At 43.2% G+C, this 20,000-nt stretch overlaps 2 protein-coding genes across 9 annotated transcripts in view; one reads left to right on the forward strand and one right to left on the reverse strand.

Moving 5' to 3' along the window:
* IGHMBP2 (immunoglobulin mu DNA binding protein 2) overlaps positions 1-20,000 on the forward strand; it is a 198,540-nt gene that overhangs the window by 116,780 nt on the left and 61,760 nt on the right. Inside the window, exons 16-17 of one of the 3 annotated variants that reach the window (XM_085884087.1) lie at positions 10,562-10,838; positions 11,421-16,456. In XM_085884087.1, the coding sequence (XP_085740213.1) occupies positions 10,562-10,744 (183 nt within the window). In that variant the 3' untranslated portion in view covers positions 10,745-10,838; positions 11,421-16,456. Of the gene's footprint in view, positions 1-10,561; positions 16,457-20,000 lie in introns of all 3 variants that reach the window. The other 2 variants (XM_085884088.1, XM_085884086.1) reach the window with 2 other exon arrangements.
* The window catches only part of SYT12 (synaptotagmin 12), a 154,204-nt gene continuing 146,139 nt past the window's right edge, over positions 11,936-20,000 (reverse strand). For all 6 annotated transcript variants that reach the window (XM_085884090.1, XM_085884096.1, XM_085884093.1 and 3 more), the window contains one exon: positions 11,936-16,448. In XM_085884090.1, the coding sequence (XP_085740216.1) occupies positions 16,281-16,448 (168 nt within the window). In that variant the 3' untranslated portion in view covers positions 11,936-16,280. The remainder of the gene's footprint in view (positions 16,449-20,000) is intronic.

Below are 20,000 nucleotides of genomic sequence, written 5' to 3' on the forward strand. Positions count from 1 at the left end.
CGATGTCGTCGTATGGAGGATTATCCAGTCAGACAGAGCTGCTTCAAGGCATGTACACCAGACCCAGGATTCTGCTTCAAGGAACACCAGCTTCCAAGGAAAGAGCCAAAGAAATAACATCGTCATGGGCAACGCGTCGCTGAGGTGCATGGAGGAATTCCCAGACCCGAGATTTTCTCAAAACCTCTTTCACCATGTGAAAGAGCCCTCCGTCCAACAATAGCAGCCATAAATTTAGTCACAGGAATATGGATGGATTTGGTAATGCGCAAATCCATAATACCTGCTAACATTTCTCTAAGCTTCTTGCCGGAATGTGAGAAATCACTGAAGTCGACTGAATTATTGCACTGACAAATTAAAGTTGGAAGCAATGGAAATGTATTGATATGAGTGGGGAATGTTAGTCATGTTTCGCCGTCACATCATCAGTCACAACGACTGATGTCACATGGTGCTGAAGGACATGAAAGGTACACATAAATTACCAATTGTTAAATAACACCGACTTGGCTCAGCTTCCGTTCCCTTCAAAGGAAACGCTTCAAATCCTATTTTTGGCTTCCAGGAATAAAGGTCTCGGTGACTTGCCATACGTTTTGCATAAACTGTGAGAGCATTGTTTTTTTCATGATTGTCAGTAATGTTGTAGTTGTTGGGAGAAAAAAAAGTGGCATCTGTATTAGTTTCTTTACTTTGGGGGGAGGGGGGGGTAAGGTGTGGGGCATGGTGGAATATGAACTTATGCACACATTATATTGGAAGTTTTGCAATGCATTGGATGTTTTTAGGGGTTTTTTTGGCAAGGCCCGACACACAATTGATAAATACTTTATCAGCATAAAGGAGTGGCAAGCAATATATTATTACATTTGTGGGTGTGGGAGGGTGGGTCAGTATTAGAATTGAGGTATAGACCCCTCTCATTTGTGTTTGTATAGTCTTCAGACTTTTGGACCGCGTATTAGGGATAGTAATAAGGTGGTCCTTTTTGTTTGCGTGCCACTGGGAGACTGCTTTAACATTTTGTGTCTGGAAAGGTGAAGGTGTCTTATCCCTTCATTCTCCCTTGTCGAACGGGGCAGTGTCTGGGTGAGAGAGAAACACTGCTGACATTTCACCGTCTATGCCGTGGCATGCCTGAACAACCCCTTCTCATCACACCCAGAGGAATAACCTCCAACCCTCCACCATGGCCACCTCTAATTAGATAGCAAGCTAGGCGATGCGTGATTGGCCGCACTGCTCAGGGGCCACGCCACCGATTGGTTTGGGGTCATCACCGCTGATTGGGTTGTGAAGCTGTCGCTATGTACAGGGTGGTTTGTGGCCAGAGGAGCACTGATGTGAACTCCTTTAGGGCAGAGGAAATCATTGGAGGTGTGGTCTCGTTTTGCTGGACAGTCCTCATTGGTGTTGGCAGCTGAACAGGGCTGGTGACCAGTCCTATCCTGATGAGCTGCTGTTGCTGCTGCTGCTGTCAACCTGGGACTTTATTGCCTGCATGCTCCTTTTGCTCTTGCCCCAGTTTTTGTTTGGATGCTTGTTGTGCGTGGCACCTTAGTCGGTCGAGTTTCCTTCTCTGTAAAGTACCATGCTTATTTATTGTCTTCGTGTCAGGATTTCCGTTTATTGTTCTGTCTTCTACTTTCTTAACCTGTAGAACAGTAAGACCCCATAGACCCCAGCACAGCCCAAGAGACCCTTAAGACCCTTTACAACCCTCGACCCTATACACCCCATTAGACCCTTTAGAACCATTAAGAACATTAAGACCCCTCAGACCCCACAAACCCAGAGATGCCAACTTTTGGAAATCAGAATTAGGGAGGATTTTCAACCGACACCAAATAATGTGCGCGAAGCGCACATCTCGAGCGCGGAGCGCTCGACCCTTGCGGCGGGGTCCAGGGCCCTAAGGCGGGCCCTGGAAGCTCTGGGGTTCTAGACGCTCTCTAGTGCCCTCTGAGCCCTATTTTGGAGCATTTAACATGTTAAGAATTCCCACTTTTTGAACAAAAAAAGGGGAAAATTGTGCACTTTTTAATGTTACATGTATGTTAATATTAGTAAGTTAGGGGACAATCAAAGATTAACAAAAAGCACAAAAGAAGCAATATTTTTCTTACCTTACTGGCTGGTACTACTGCTGCTTGCTTTTTCCATGGCAGCTTTGCTGAGTGACAGCTGTGTGGCTCTTTTAGCCCTTCTGATTATGTCTTTGCTGTATTCTCTCTGGTAGCAAGGGGTGTTATGAGCTAGTTTTTCAATTAAGAGAGCTTCCAGGGTTTTGACACTCAAATTGGGACGAAATTCAGTATGATTCTTCCGTACAAGACTGAGTGCCCGCTCACATGATGCGTTCGAATGAGGAATGACCAAGATTCCCTTCATCACTTTGCTCAAATTAGGATACTTCTTGGCACCAGTGCAGGGATCTGTGAGCTGTGAAATCCGATGCCACTGCTCATCCACTCTCACTGTCTCAGTAGCAATTGTAGCTATGGAGGCGTCTGCCTGGTAGTGAGCGAATTCACTCTCAAGACTGTCTATGTCACTATCACCGCCACTGAACAGACAGGGGAATTTCTTGATGAAAAACTCCACACAGTCAAACCCCACTTCTTGGTGTAGCTTAACATCCAGCACCTGAGCATGCTTGGCTAATTCATCATCTAGCGGCCAGGTTTTGAAGATGTAATTGCAGGCTTTCACATAATATGAGCGAACTGCACTGAAGAAACCTTGGATGTCTGACTCACTCAGAGTGAAGGTGGATTTCTTGAGACTCCTTTGTTCCCTTATATACAGTTTGGCATCGTTCCCAATCATGAGGTCCTCATCATTCTTCTGATGATTTCTGTCAGAGAAGGGTACATTTACCAGAGCAACCGATGACACCGATGGTTTCAAAAACCGTACGAAGATATCTTTCAGAAGACCATTCAATTCTCCGTGCAGGAGATGAATACAGGGTTCGTCTCTTTGGAGCAGAAGATTCCCCTTCTCAAAAAGCTTGTTAGCATATCGAAGGAAGAAACAATAGAGTTTTGTTTGTGGAGACAAGAACATCCTGTTGACACGTTTTTCTCTAGATTCCTGCACAGTGTTTGAGGAAGATGCGCTTTTAGTTGTAGAACTCGTAGTACACTTAGCCGCAGGGCGATCACACTTGCGTTTACTGCCAGCAGAAGAGGTCAGACTCGTAGTACCAGATCCAATTTTACGTTTGAGGAGAGAGCTTGAGGTAGGTGCAGCCAAGGAAGAAGACCTCTGATTCGAAGGTTTTGCTGAGCTTCTATCAAGTGATTTGGCAAAAGCAGAACTTAACTTGGGTCCTTCTTTGCCTGTAGATGGGACTATCACAGTCTTTCTCGACTCTGAAGGAATCTGCTTTGTAGATGAACGTGATGAAGGGCCGGTGATGCTCCCTGCTCTCAGCATTGGTTTTGGTGCTGTCCCTGCTGTCTTCTTCGCAGCAGATACTGCAGTGGTAGTGGTGAATGCTGCTCCACGAGTGCTTGATCCTGCAGTGCCAGTACTGGCAGTAGATACAGTGCCGTCCTTCTTGCTCGTTGTTAGAGTCTTGGCTACAGTTGGTTGCATTTTTCTTCGTACTTCTTCTTTGAAGAAGAGGCGAAGTGGCTCCCACTGTTCAATCAGCCTGTCTAGGCACTGACCAAGGGACAGCCACCTTGTTGCGACATGCTTCAGAATCTTGTGTGTCGGGGCATCACAGAGTTCTTGCAGTGCTTTCACTCCTTTGACGCGTTTACTACTTTTGTCCAAGTAGTAGTAAATATCGATGAGAAAGTCATCTAATTCAATGGGTAAGGCCTGAGCCGCCTTCTTGGCCGTATTGTGCATCATATGGCAAGGGCATCCCATGATGTAGCACTCTGGATTTTGTTTGTGGATATAAGCAGCGACTCCTTTGTGCTTGCCCACCATGACAGAGGCATTATCAGCACAAAAGGAAACACAATTTCCCCACGGAATTTTCCTGTCACTGAACTCATGATCAAGCAGTTTGAAAATGTTTTCTCCAGTGGAATCTTGTTTGCACGCAGGCAAACTTAGCAAACCTTGCTTCACAATCCCAGCACTGTTGTCATAGTACGAAATCAGGACAGGATATAGCTGGGCCTCACCACTGTCATTGCTACCGTCTGTAGCTAGGCTAAATGGAGCTAGTCTAGCAATATCGGCAATAGATGAAGCAGTAACATTTGACAACTCACCAATTACACTGGTCAACAACAAATTTGTTGTCTGCATTTTTTAAGCTGATTTAGGACGAATCTGATGCGCTGAATCCAAAACTCATATTAGTTTTGTTCAATCAGGTCAAGTTTTTGAGATATGGCCACATGTCGTTTTTTACATTTTTGTTCACATGTACGCATGTGTGGAGCATTTTAGAAGAAGTTGGTGGGGGTAAAATGTCATGTCAAATAATTGTTTTGATTGGAAATAATTATTTTAATGACAAGAAGTATTCAGGTACGATAGTTCTGGGTGATTATGTCGAAAAGGGATCAGTTTGAAGTCATAAAACCTCAAAATCTTCCAAAAATTGGTGAGGCAAAGCATAAAGTTCGTGGATCAAAACTAAAGTTAATGGGGCAGATTTTGTAATAATGTGATACAAAAAAGTTGTATTTCTTGAAATAACGAACTCTGAAGAATGTACAATACCTACATGCGCCAATTTATGACATGCGCTTCTGCTCAAGCTTGGAGTGCCACAGTACGAACCCAAAGATTGGAGACTGTTCATTGACAGCAGCAAGCGATCACTGAAATGTGTTCTGCTACACAACGGCAACCAGTTTGCCTCTGTACCCATCGCTCACTCGACTACACTGAAGGAGAAGTATGAAGCGGTGAAGTACGTGCTGGAGAAAATTGGTTATGATCAGCATAAGTGGTTTATTTGTGTTGACCTGAAGATGGTGAACTTTTTGTTGGGACAACAGTCTGGCTTCACCAAGTACCCATGTTTTCTGTGCATGTGGGATAGTAGGGACCGTGCTCAGCATTACACGAAGAAGGACTGGCCTGTGCGGGAGGAATTGGTGCCATGCAAAGAAAGGAACGTCATCAACGACCCTCTGGTGGACAGAGACAGAATACTCTTCCCACCGCTGCACATCAAGCTCGGCTTAATCAAGCAGTTCACCAAGGCTCTGGACAAAGATGGTGACTGCTTCACTTACTTGTGCCAGGCTTTTCCAGGATTGACCATGGAGAAGTTGAAAGTTGGCATCTTTGATGGTTCTCAGATCCGTCAGCTCATCAGAGATCCAGAGTTCAAAAACTCAATGAACGAAGTGGAACTGGAAGCGTGGAAGACATTTGTTTTGGTAGTGAAGAACTTTCTTGGCAACAATAAGGCCAGAAACTACGCAGAACTTGTCAACAACATGCTGACTGCTTTCAGAAACCTGGGCTGCAACATGAGCATCAAGATGCACTACCTATTTTCACATATGAACCGGTTTCCTGAGAACCTGGGTTCAATGAGTGACGAGCAGGGGGAGAGATTCCATCAGGACATGAAGGAGATGGAGACCAGGTATCAGGGTCGCTGGGACGCAGTCATGATGGCTGACTACTGTTGGAATCTGAAGAGAGACCTCCCTGCCGCTGAACATTCCAGGAGTTCGAAGAAACGGAAGTTCAAGCCCTGAAGTTTGAACAGTGGTGACGCAACATGCAATTTACTTGTACTTACCTTTATCAATGCCCACCATTCAGATGACAGTAATCGATGTTTCTATCATGTAATCAATAAATGTTGTTGGCAAAACATTTTTTTTCTTTAAAACATGTTTAGGATGATATGTGTTGACAAAAATCAGCTGATAATGCCACAAAAATGTAATTGATTTTGTCACAAGATCTGATTTTTTCAAATCAACTTAGCACAAAAACCTGACCTGATGGAGAGAAATGGATGCCATTTCCTGATTCAGCAGTGCCAGAATACCCTAATTCACTTGTAGAAATCTAGACAACATTCAGAAAGTAAAAAATTGTTGACCAGTGTTCTTTTTTTCTTCTTTGTTCTTGTTCTTTTTTCTTTTTTCTTTTCTTTTTTTTTTCTTGCTTTTTGTTCTTGTTTTTTTTTTTTTTTTTTTTTTTTTTGTTCTTGCACATCTTGCACATCTTGCAAGTTTTTGTTCTTGCACATCCATACTTTGAAGCAACTTTTGAATCTGGAAACATCTTTTGAAATAGAGGTCCAGCATGATCTGAGACTGATATGGGCAAGTTATGTTCCACAATAAATCCACTAAAGAGAAGTTCCGCTCGGGTAACATCCTCTTCCTCGCTTGTCCCTTGTTTGGTGAAATAATTCAGAAGTGTACCGGTACTCGTGCTCGAAGATCTCTCCTTTGCAATGTCTGTGTGCCGTTTGCTTCCAACGTGCTTCCGAATATCATCGCGACCTCCGTGCTCAACTGAAATATCAACGCTGCATACTGTACAATACGCATGATGAATTCCTCTTTCAGACTTTCGAATACACGGGTATTGGAGACTGTATTCGGTCTTGTACTTCTGAGACCATTTCTTGGTCTTCGTAAGCTTCTTTTCTGCCATTTCGTAATCAACATCGAGGGCTTGAAGCATCGGTAACTTCGAAGTCGATGTTCCACAGCTGCAGCGCGACTCGTAGAACTCTAGCGGCTGTTAAATTAAACACCGCACGGTGGTCCCGACCGCCGGGCTGGTACGGGGCCCAGCTGCATGCAGTGAGCGTATCGCATGCATATACACTGTGCATACATACCGCATGCACTGTATTGCACACATGCCGCATGCACTAAATCTCAGTGCATGATCGCATAAGTGAGATCCAGACCCAATGTTTCGCTGCTCCTCATTTGAATTTGCAATTTTTTACGTACAATTTGGAAGCAGCGAACGTTATGGAGTTACCACATGCTATACGTAGCAGACGATGCTTTTCATTCAATTCTCATACTAGTACATTCTGATTAGTGAACAGTGCAAAAATATCAAAATTTCGGGAGGATAAGGATAGTGATCGTAAGGGCGGGAGTTTGGGTGAATTTTCGGAAGCCTCCCGATGAAATCGGGAGGGTTGGCATTGCTGCAAACCACATTAGGCTACTAAGACCCTATAGACCCTGCTCGACCCTTTCAACCTGCAATTACTTTTGGAACATACCCTTTCGACCGATTGACCCTTTAGACCGATTGGCTCTTTAGACCGATTGACCCTTTAGACCTTTTTGACCCCTGAAGAACCTTTAGATGCCTTAAACTCCTGAAGATATTTACACCCTTCAGATCACTTAGCCCCCTTGATCCTGAGACCCATTACATCCATTAAACACCTTTCGACCTTTCATACTATTGGAAAATACTCTTTATATCTTTAGACCTGCTAAGACCCCTTTAGACCTTTACACCCCTTAGAGCAGTGGTTCCCAAACTTTTTTGTCCATGACCCAAAATTTGAAATCACATTTGCCTCGCAACCCAAATGATACTAGTACCTAGTGTACCTATGATAAAAAATTGTCAGAGAAAATGCTTTTGACATGAAACCCCCCTAAAAAACGGAGATTTTGAGGGGGGGTTCAAGTTTGGGTCACGATCCTGGGTTTAGGAACCCCTGCTTGGAGCTTTGACCCTTGAAACCTGTTGGACCCCTTTGGATGCACACCCCACAAACAGCGATAAAATATAGAGACTATACATTTTTCAGCAAGTAATACACAATCTCCAGCCACCCGAAGAGACCCCTAATACCTCAGCAACGTTGAACCCAGCAGCAGCTTGGGTTGCATCACCTTTTAGCATTTTTGCACCCATTACTTACATAATTTCCATTTGGGAACATAGGCTACTATCATTGAGAATTGGTGGGTACTTAGGTTGAACAGAAATTGCATATTTGGTCACTGAATTGGTTTACGTTCACCAATCAAAACCTCGGAGCATGTTGTTTTTGACATCAAAAACTAAAAGGGTTATTGGTCAATGCCACATAAAATCGTCACTTTTCATCCGATCGACTTAAAATTTGAACACAGTTTGCATATTGGGTCACTGAAGTCTATTGGTTGAGGCCAAAATGTCAAAGCTCAATGTCGCATAAAATCATCAATTTTCATCGTATTAACTTGAAATTTGAACAGGATTTGCATTTTGGGTCACAGGCCTGGTTCACCAAAAATCAGAACGATTGATTTATCCTTTTTGACATGTCCTCAGTTTCCATGACAACAATTTCACCCCATTATAATCAATTGGGCCTTTTGTTAATTTATTATTGCTAAACCTTACTGTTGTTTCAAGATATCAAATTGAAACTTACCCAGATTATTTGTACGTATGTCGAGTACAAAAATAAATATGTGAGGAAAATGTGGTTAAAATTAGTCAAAGGTACCAGTGCCATCCAAAACATGTAAAATACCTATTAGGCAGCAATTCGAAAATGTATCGACCAAATTTGTCATGCACAACTTTCCATCATGTAAAATAGGACAAATCTTCAAAATTACCAAATTGCTGTTTCCATGGCAACTTTTGTTCATTTTGATTCTACAAGTATTGTGCTATGCACGGTATCTTTCTTGTTTCTTTGTTTATTTGTTTTATTTCCATTGAATTTTTTGAACCATTTTCATAAATAAGGTTTCTTCTTTTTGCTTGTCGATTGGTGCATTTGTCATTGCATGACTGATGTATTTACACTTTTCGTTTGCACTCCTAAAATTGATCATACTCGTTGAAGTGCCTGTCTATGACTGGTAGTAAAAAAAAAAGCACTTAAGTACTGTTCTTCTCAAGTTTGATTTATTCATGGAAAATCAGGTTCGTAATGATCATTCCTCTTTCTCCCCGATAAACAGTGACAGCAATTTATGTATATCCAGCCATGGTGATTTCCATTAGGGAACAACAGGCTACTGTCAAGTATCAATATGACATCCTTTAGTTCTTCTTTTGTTTGCTTCGTTTCAAATTAAAAGTATTTTGTGTGCACATATACCTTTACAATTGGATTCTAGCTTAAGTTTCCCCAAAAAAGTGATGTACTCATTTTAATTTCTGAAATATGCAATCCTTGGAGTTTTAGCAACACACATACATACTTGCACGCATCCACCAAAGCTGCATTATCAAATGATGACTTATTGAATGACAGGACATCTTGTTTCGCTTTCACACAACATTTCACTTTCATCTTGTTTCGCTTTCCCAAACCCATCGCTTTCTGCACCCACCTAACCCAGTCGCACCCAGCTGTCCCTGGACTCTGTGTCCTTTTCTCCTGACAAGGTGGAGAGCTTGCTGTCAAACCTCGACTCAGATTCTGCAACCGGTCCAGACGGCATCAGCCCACGTGTCCTAAAAACTTGCTCCTCTGCTCTTGCTCACCCTCTCTCTGTTCTATTCACACTCTCATTTACTCAAGGTCATCTGCCATCTGCTTGGAAATCAGCAAACATTACTGCCCTGCATAAAAAGGTGCAAAAACATCCCTGCAACTACAGACCAATCAGCCTTCTCCCAATCATCAGCAAGGTTGTGGAATCCATCATCGCTTCCAACATTAAATCCTTCCTATTCTCCCAGTGGCTTGATTTCCAAGGTCTGAAGGTCCGCCAGCAACCACCTTCTGGTAAAACTGCCAAAATCAAGAATCACTGCTCACATTCACTCTTTCATTCCTCTTTTTCCCCACCTTTGGAACAAACTCCCACACACTCTTCAATCCCACTCTTCCCTCCAGGTCTTCAAAACAGCTGTTCACCACCATCTCTTATCTTCCCCCATCCAAAACCATGATCTTTTCTACCCCCACTAATCCACCTCCTTCAAATTCCCTGCTTTCCTTCCTGAAAGTCCCTGTAGTATAAGGACCTAACAGTCCCTGTAGGATCATTGGTATCTCCCACCAAACTTTCTTCCTATGGTAAGGAATCTCTTCCTACCTCTTTCTTACTGTAGCAATGAAAACTAATTGCACTCTTCAAACGAGATGGTAAGGAAATCCTTACCATATAGTTTAGCCCGTGTACCCCACCGGCACCCCATCCCTCTCCCATCAACAAATCTCATGTCTCTGTTCCCCACTGTTTTTTCCTTCCCTCTCCTGCCTCTCTTGTCTCCTGCTCCCCTTGTTGTGTGTTTCTGTGTGTTAGCTCTCATACGAGCCTAGACAGTGTATACAAAAAAAAACCCCATAATGAAATCAAATTATTCTTTTAACATGAGAAATCCCCAGAGATGGCATTTTGAGCTCACATTACAATTCTAATTTTCACTAAAGAGAAATATAATCTATGGTTGCAAAGTAGCAAATCGGATTGGCATTTGCTTTGATCCTCAAAGGGCAGGCCTTAAGGCTACAACATGCTTGTGAAGCCTCTTGCCTCTGCACAAAGGCGATTTAAACATGCAAAAGGTCATAACTAATTTATTTGATCATCTGGCAACAAATTATGTTCTGGAAACACTGCCTTGGCATGGATTCCCTTACCTCTATCCTTAACTCGTCTGTGTCTCTTAGGTCCACGGCTGCGGTAACGAGGCGAAGGCACATGCACGGCGCACCACAATCCGTGGAGGTGTTTTGTATGCCCGGAGTGCTGTCCCAGACAAGCCGCCAAACCCCACAAAGAGAGCAGCTCTTGCTCGAAAGCTAGACAAGAAGATTGGAGAACTCACGAGCCAAAGGCAAGGCAAGAAATGAGCGAAACAATAATCTGAGGATTTTCACCAACATTGGAACTTGACGAAAGCCTTCAAGTAGTTTTCCATTTGTGTGCGTCACAAAAGTGCTGATGGTAAAGAAAATGCACTCTTAAACATTTGCTTGCAATATAGGAATACTACATGGAATAAACAGAAATGAGTGGCATGAAAACCAAACTGTTCCTGCAACACTTAACACCAGCTGGCAAATGGTGAACTCACTGGGACTATGCCTGTTGCTTTGTATACCTTTTGATGGAAAAGCAAAGAAGCATGTTTAAGGTTGGACAAACGGAATTATTGGAGCAGGAAAATCATTTTTTTGCACTTTATTTCGAGGGTTTTTAAATGATTAATTTGAGCAAAACGAATGTTGTTCAAACATGCATTGAAGAATCACCCCGTAACAAAGGCATAGGCAACAAAGGCAACAGAAACAAAGGCAAATGGTGGGTGGTGGTGGACTTTGTCATTTATTATTATTTTATTTTTTAAGCGATGGAAATCCTTACTGCGGCAATGGAAACGAATTTCATTATTGTGACTTGTGTATGAACTTGATGATAAAAGTAATGTCTGGAATACAGAGAGAACACACTTCAGGTTTTGGCGTTGTGTCAGTTCTGAACGCTCTGGGCAGAACCAATGCTTTTTCTGTTTCACTGCTCCCCAAGGTACAAATGATTGAAGAATAATGTGACACCTTGTCCACCCACGGCACTCGTTGCTTGCTTGGCCAAAGAATTCTGAGCCAAAATGAGACTCGTGTCATTGTGAGGATGGACAACGAGCAAGGTGAAGGTCATTACATTTGAACTGTTTTACCATCGCCATGGTCGCTGCCTTCCTTTAAAAAAAATTATTTCCCCTCAATTGGAACAGTCTTACAAATGATGCGCAGGAATTGCTGAGATAGCACAATGCGTTGTAGATGGATTTTCTATGTGATACTGAACAGGAAAAAAAATGCAGCCTTATAATAATCAGTGTGTGTGTGTGTGTGTGTGTGTGTGTGTGTGTGTGTGTGTGTGTGTGTGTGTGTGTGTGTGTGTGTGTGTGTGTTTTTCTGTGTATATGTATGTATATATATATATATATTAGATGTATATTCTCACGTGGCAACCTGGCAGATTTCAGGTGGTTTTCTTTCTGTGTGGTTTTGTTTAGGAAAAGGCACAATAAACAAGCATTCTGGCTTTGTTGGTGTTTTTTATTATTAAGATATTTTAGCATGCCACATCAAATAATGATTACACATCATATTAAGCTGATTCCATACATTTGGAAATATGGAAAAGTGATGTTGACGTCTCAAACACCTAACTCTTTGTTCATCCATGAGCATTTGGCACAACCAGCAGTGCTTTAGTTCGGTAAGCAGATACATTGCACATTTCCCATCATCGTATCGTTTGTAAATTCGTGTTCTCGTTGACTATTTTAAAGATTCACGGTGGGTGCATCAACCAGATGCTTGTTTACACCAAGCTATGACAACAGGTGCGTGGTCCACCATTGGTGAACCAATGCCTGAAGTTGCTGTTTGTAAACCCTCAGCTGCACAGTGATTGTTTAATTATTTTGCCTCCCTAGTCAATTTCTAGGATATGCTTTCTCATTCATTTCCATCCACAGTAGATTATGTTTGCAAAACTTGTAAAAATACAGCTGTTGCTTGCTTCGTATTCCTTATTTTCGAAAATCTTGATTTTTTTTTTTGGTTTGTTTGTTTGTTTTCCATATATTCAAAACGTTCTTTTTTTTAAACGACATCAATTCCTTCGAAATAATCAGATGAATGAGGAGTGCACAAATGGTGATGCCCGGTATGTAAAATGAAGGAACGTGAAATTCTACCTTCTCAGTGGTTGTTCATTGGAAATTAGTTAAAAATAACATTGAATGTGACTCGTGTCATTGTGAGGATGGACAACATGTATGTTTTCAGCTATATGACATTAGTGCATAGTAGTGCATGGCAGCTATATGCATTTTGTTTTGGGTGTAATCAGACTGCTTATCAATGATTGCCTCAATGTATAATGCTGAATCTCAGATTATTATTTTTTTTAACCTGGGTGTTACATTACCTCCATTGAAAGTACAGGGTTTTCCAAAAAACCCAGACAACTTTGGTTGTTAATATATTTAGAACCACAAATGATACAATGATACCCTTTGGTTTATATGATACAGAAACTCATAAAGGTTTGTGCACACAATCAAGACAATATACTTCAATGTCAGCTCCATTTGTCACGTGCAGGACATCAAGGCTGTACACGAATTATTGCCATGTTAAGCTCAGCATGTTTGTGTCCATCAGTGCGCTTGCAGCTACGATCCGAGAACAAAGATCCTGCAGGTTTTCCACCTTGGTGTTTGTGACAACATCTTTGACAAACCCCCACAGAAAAAAAAATAACGTCAAGGGGGGTTATGTCTGGTTATCGGGGGGCCAGGTGGTTGGTCCATCTTGGCCAACCCAGCGACCTGGAAATTTTTCATTCAGGACAGCTCGAACGACTAAGGCCCAATGAGGGGGAGCGCCGTCCTGTTTAAAAATGATATTGGGTTGCAGGTCTTCAATCTGTGGGAAGGTGAATCCTTCCAACATGTTCATGTAAACTGTTGAGGTCAATGTATCCTCCACAAAGAAAAACAGACCCACCAAGCGGTCATGGAGAAGGCCGTACCACACATTGACCTTTGGACTGTCATGTATTTGTTCAATGACCACGTGGGGGTTCTCAGAGCCTCAGATCCTCACGTTGTGCCGGTTGACCTTCCCCGATACATGAAAGCAAGCTTCATCTGTGAACATGACCTTTTCCATGTACCGTAATCTTCATCGTCCTCTATGCGACTGAGCATTTCCAAGGCAAATGCATTGAGGTTGGGTCCATCATTTGGTTTGAGTTCTTGCGGCATCTGCACCTTATAGGCATAAAGCTTCAGTCTTTTATGCAAAATCCTGTGTACAGTGGTGGTTGGTAGTCCCATTTCTCTGGATGTGCGTCAAATTGATTTTCTGGGACTTTGTTGAACTGATTCACGCACTCGTTCAACGTCTGCTGTACTTGTGCTTGGTAGATCAGTACTTTTCTGTTTCTGACAACTTCCAGTCTCCTTAAACCTCTGATACCACTCTCTGATACAAGTCCGGGATGGCAGATTCCTTCCATACTTTGTCTGGAAATTACGCTGAATTTGCGTGTCAGATACCGTCTCGATGAACCATTCGACACACTGTGCTTTCTCCTGTGGAGTCGCCATTTATTTTACATTAAACCACCAGACCAGAAGAAATAGAAAACTTTATGAGTTTCTGTATCATCTAAAACGGTGTCAATGTATCATTTGTGGTACTAAATATATTAATAACCAAAGTTGTCCAGGTCTTTTTGGAACACCCTGTATGTCATGTTGATTGATTTTCTTCTTTGGATTACATCAGAGAAACTCATCATGACCATCTAAGTGGATTATTGGCCATTTTTGTCACTATTGGAGCGTTCAAGTTCTACAAACTATTCATTACCACCATTGAGCCATGGTGTTTTGGGATTTGCAAGCTCTGATTTTGCTTTTTTATATGCCAATAGTTTGAGGAATCTGTTTATGTTGCTTGAGTATAATTCAGAAGTTGAACAGAGCATCACTGTGTTGTTAGGTTTGTATGCACAAAGAGGGTACCAGGTCCAACTAAATGTATGGTGAAAGTGTGCCTTCATATTCTGCAATCGCCATATTGGTTCCTAACTTTAAATGTGGACATTAGTCCCTTGAAGATGACCCCAGGTTGGAACAGCCAGCAGATGTGACAGACCCACATTGTTGCTCAGGTCGAAGTGTGGACCATGGAGGGTCCTTCATTGAAATATCTACTTGGATTTTTATTTTTTTTAGAACTTGAATTTTTAGTTTATCTGGAATTGGAATTCCAGATAAGGTATTGTCATTGTGCATCGTCCATCCATCCGTCTCCTATTTCGACTTTTCCGGCCAAACCCCTGGGTTGATCCGGCTGAAATTTGGCAGCAAGGTTCCACTCCTGACTGGTAATAGGGATTGCAAAGTTCGTTCTGGTCACGTGACTTTAAGTAGGTCAAAATGGTGGACTTGGTACATTCCTTCAAAAATATTCTCCAGACCCTCCAGTCAGAATACTCTGAAGGTTGGTTTCAACATTAGGACAGGGTCCTGATGTTAAATTGCAGAGGCCATGCTGATCACGTGACAGGAAGTGTGTCAAAATGGTGGTCGTGTCACTTCCTTCAAAAGTCTTCTCCAAACCCACCAGTCAGAATGCTACCTAATTTTGGTTTCAACATTAGACCCAGATAAGCTACAGGTCCAGTCGTCCTAATTTATTTTTTTTCGAGGCCACGTTTTTACATCATCTATGAACACGTGGGCATGTCCAGGGTCTCGGCAAGACAGATCACCCCAAACCTTAGCACTCGCAGTCAATGGCATCATGCTGCAAGCTTCTCAAACTGTTCAACACAGATTCAGCCAACTTTATCATTATATTCCAACTGGTGTTTCGACATGACTTCACCACTGGGATCCTGAAACCAAATTATAAATCTATGTAATGAAAGCACAAGGGATCACTGTGACGCAAAATATTTCACACTCGACCCTTGGCTGCCAAAAACGTCGCCTCAATTTTCTTGGGATGCCAAGGGAATCCTGCTGGTTGACAATATGCCTCAAAACTACAATCACAAGAGAATCTAAAGTGAGTCTTATGCAAATATCGCAACAGCCTTTCTTGGACAAATGCTGAGGAACGTTGATAAAAGGGTGTGCTCCTCTTTCAATTCTGTATTACAATGTCATCCGTGATTGTGCCTTTGAGCAACTGGATCGTCCTCTGTGCAACCAAAACCTGGTCCCCACGACGATTTCTTTCAACATTTGAAGTCCCACCTGAAGTGTTTGCCGATTTGCTGATGAGGAACTGACTGATGCAACTGAGACATGGATGAAGGAGCAATCGAAAAACTTGTATAGACATATGCAGTTTGATGGCAAACAGAGCAAGTGCATCAAATGTTTAGGGACACTTTGTTGGATTATTGTGAATTTTTGTTTTAACTCTGAAGTTTTTGAACTCTTCTTGTGTTGAGAAGTCTGATTAGAGTCGGAATATCATTTATGCATTTGAAATTTTTTTACAAGTAAACACACTGACGAGTGAACTTTTTTTGGTCTAAATAAAAAAATCGGAAGATGTGACAGCACATTTTGAAATGTGGAGGGATGTCACCAGTGGTGAAAAAAAACAATTGCAGTGTGCCATTAACTCGACAGTAAGCGATCGTATTGCTTCAATAAATTTGGCCATTATTTTCTGCTTTTTACATTAGTTTGTGAAGCATTAAAATGCTCATTTGATCTTGTGGTTTTGTTTATCCAGTACAGAGTGAAAAACATGAAAACTCTGATGTAAAGGTGAGTGATTCCCTTTCTGAATGCAGTCTCTTCTTGGGGTGCTTTCGTTGTTGGTCCGGTATGCCTGAGTGTTAGTTGGACAGGCGAAGTGGATGCCACATAGCCACAGGTTTGCGGAGGGTGCTGAGCATCTGTTGCCAATGGGCCAAAGCAGGGCCGGAGCATTTGGGCCCAATGATGACATGGCCCACACTTTCACCACTGCTGTGTTCTGCCACCGTCGCACGGATCGAGATCTCCTGGGAAGGTAGGTGGAGGCAGTGCATGTCACAAGATATATATATATATATATATATATATATATATATATATATATATATATATATATATATATATATATATATATATATAGTTACGAATTCGGAATTCAATTGCACACAACATACAGGTTCCCTTAGTCAGCTATGTCGATAAGTGCATGTTCCCTAGATAGCTCACCTTCCATTGTTTAAATGTTCAGAGATCGATTAGATGCGCTGCAGATCGATTTAATAGTTAGGGAACGAAACATTGGAGACGCCCCCCCCCTCTTCTGCAAAGAGGAAGAAGAACCCTGCCATCCCGTGACGTCAACAACTCCCTCCCACCCGTGGTTGAGCGGGGAGTGGATCACGATGGCATGAGTCTCGCCAAGTGCGGGGGAGGGGGTGCAAAGGATAAAGAGGAGATCCTTTCTTTGTTCGTGTGGGAGTCCCGTGGCAGAGTTCGTGAAGAAGTCCCGTTCTGAGTCCCGTGTGCAGAGTTTGTGTGCTGAGTCCCGTGGGAGGAGAAACCTTTTTTGATTTGGAGAGAGCAGTCGTTCAGCAGGCCATCGGGTCCTGCTTGGCTTGCTTGGCTTGAGGCCTTCGGAAGCTTTTTGCTTCGGCTGGCTCAATGAGCTTCGGCTGCTGCTTTGTTTTGGAAGGAACTTGAGCCGGTTGTTCGGCTCGAGCTGCGAGTGGAGGCTTCTTCCTCTTCTTATTGGTTCGTGGAGCTTTTCGTTCCCCATTTTGGTTCCCGGCTTGGTGCAACGCATCGGCCTCTTCTTGGAGTTGGACCCTCGGGGAAACGACGCATCTACAGGAAGGATCGGCGCCTTGTCTCACCGGCACGTATTGAGAAGCACGGGAGGATTCGCGGGAGCTCGGGAAGGATCGCGGCGATTGGATCCAGCTCGCTCTCACTGGAGCCCGGGTCCGGACAAGTTGAAGACCATACGAGGTGGAAAGGTTCGAGTTAGGCTCTGAGTTTCAGCTCACCTGTCCTCTGACCTGGAGTTCGTGATTGAAGGCCTCTGCCACCATTTCGTGTGTGTGTGTGTGTGTGTGTGTGTTTGTGTGTGTGTGCGTGCGTGCGTGCGTGCGTACTTGTGTCAGTGGGCCCGTCTAATAAGTAGGAACTGCTGTTAAGTGTAAATGACTGTACATAATGAGTAGACGGTTGTAGTTCTTTTGTCGTGCTTTTGTTGCTTGTATAATTGCATACGTGTTTTGCCTTATTTAATTGCATACGTGTTTTATTATAATAAATGTCCTTGTGTGAATGTAAACCTACTCGTTGCGTCCATTCCCTCATTGACTGAACTTTTCGTGTGTTGGGAGTTAGAAAGCCGTTGGTTTGCCGTAATAGGGGAACATTTGGACCGACGGTTCTCAGCGATTACGCCGCTCGGAATCGCGCACGGACAAGCTTGCCTCGGCGGTTTGTTCCGTACGAGTTCCGTCGAGGGTGGAATACCCCGGTAGTTGGATCACGTGGGTATTTAGGTACATTGAAGATTGGCAATCGACCCTACCCCATGTGATCTGCCGATTGGCTTATTTCGATTCTTGTACAAGGACCCATCGCTCAGAGTTATCCGGGCGGCGATCTATATTCCGGGCGATCGGTCGGGCCGACTCGACTTGCGGCTCCGTCCAGGGCGGTCGGTTGGCGGCCGACACCCAGCCAGTAACAATATGTATATATATATATATATATATAGATATATATATATATATATATATATATATATATATATATATATATATACATACATAAATACATACACACATGTATATACGAGGTGTGTTCAAAAAGTATCCAACCTTAATTTTTTGTGCGTAAACAAATGAAGCTAGGGAGGCGTGGTTTGGTGCACGTATGGAGGCGATCATAATTCGTATGCGTGAATATTTTCCCGCCTGTCAAAGCTGTCAGTCGCCGATACAACGCCGATGAGTGAGGAAGTGTAAATGAGCGCAGTCGGATTTTCGTTTTTGACAAAATGGCGGAAAAACTTGAACAATGCTATTACATCAAATTTTGTGTAAAGCTGGGCGATTCCCAAGTGGAAATGACCCGCAAGATTCAACAGGCCTTCGGGAACGAAGCAATGGGCACCACACAGATAGAAGAGTGGTTCAACCATTTCAAAGATGGTCGCACATCAGTGGAAAGTGCAGCATGTTCTGGTAGACCCTCAACATCCCGCAATGAGATCGTCATTGACCAAGTGAGGACCATGCTGATGCAGGATCGTCGAATCACGATCAGAGAACTTGCAGACGAGGCGGGCGTAGGCATTGGATCCGTTCATTCCATTGTGACTGAGGATTTCGGCTGAAGGAGAATCTCAGCGAAGTTCGTGCCAAAGCTACTAACGATCGAGCAGAAGCAAATCCGTTTGGAGATCGCACTAGAAATGCTGGAGACTGTGAACAGCGATACCAAGTTCTTCAACACAGTGATCACTGGTGATAAAACCTGGGCTTATGGGTATGACCCAGAAACCAAGTTCCAGTCATCACAATAGAAGCATCCAACATCCCCGAGACCAAAAAAAGCAAGGAAGGCCCGCAGCAATGTCAAAGTCATGCTGACCGTCTTCTTTGACTCCAGTGGCGTGATTCATCACGAGTACGCACCACACGGCAAAACCATCACCAAAGAGTACTACCAAGAGGTACTGCGTCGCCTTCGTGACGCTGTGCGACGCAAATGGCCGGACCTGTGGGCAGCGGTCAATTGGCAGCTCCATCACGATAACGCACCCGCCCATTCTTCACATTTGATACAGAGTTTCCTGGGAAAACACAACACATCTGTGCTTCATCAGGCTCCCTACTCTCCCGACATGGCTCCGTGTGACTTCTGGCTTTTCCCCAAGCTGAAAATGCCCCTGAAAGGGACCAGATTTCAGTCCAGAGAAGACATCATGCGGAATGCGACGGACCAGCTGCACGCCATCCCAAAAGAGGCGTTCCAGCGCTGCTTCCGACAGTGGCAGAAACGTTGGGAGAAGTGTGTGGCAGCCCAAGGGGACTACTTTGAAGGAGATTAGTGCAAGTTTGTTGTATCTGGATACGAGTATTTTTTATGAACAAAGGTCGGATACTTTTGGAACACACCTCATATATACATATATATATATAGGCGTAAGTTGTCACCATCGGGACCGAGAAAAAAGTGACGACTTAGAAATGTGACGACTTGCGCGTATGCGAACATTCATGATGACTGTGGGGTGAAGGATGAAGTTGAGCGTGGCCTGGACATGTATGTGTGAGAGCCGGCTATTGTACCAAAAGGAAAACACAATCCTCGGGGCATAAGTGGGGGTTCATTGGTGAGTTGGAAAGTGATCAAGCAAAGATGGAATTCATGAATCAGTTTCTCAAAAGTAAAGATAATGAACAACTGTAAGACAACAACTTCGCCTGCTTATCACCATGATGGGATTGACCAACGAACCCCAGAGACTTTTCTGGCAGCATCTGCCAGAAAAGCCCAGTCTCATCGGCATTGTACACGTCCCAAGGCTGATACCTTTC

Source organism: Eptatretus burgeri, chromosome 6, assembly GCF_056783735.1.
Source record: "Eptatretus burgeri isolate ZD-2024b chromosome 6, Ebu_testis_v1, whole genome shotgun sequence".
NCBI classification, from domain to species: domain Eukaryota; kingdom Metazoa; phylum Chordata; class Myxini; order Myxiniformes; family Myxinidae; genus Eptatretus; species Eptatretus burgeri.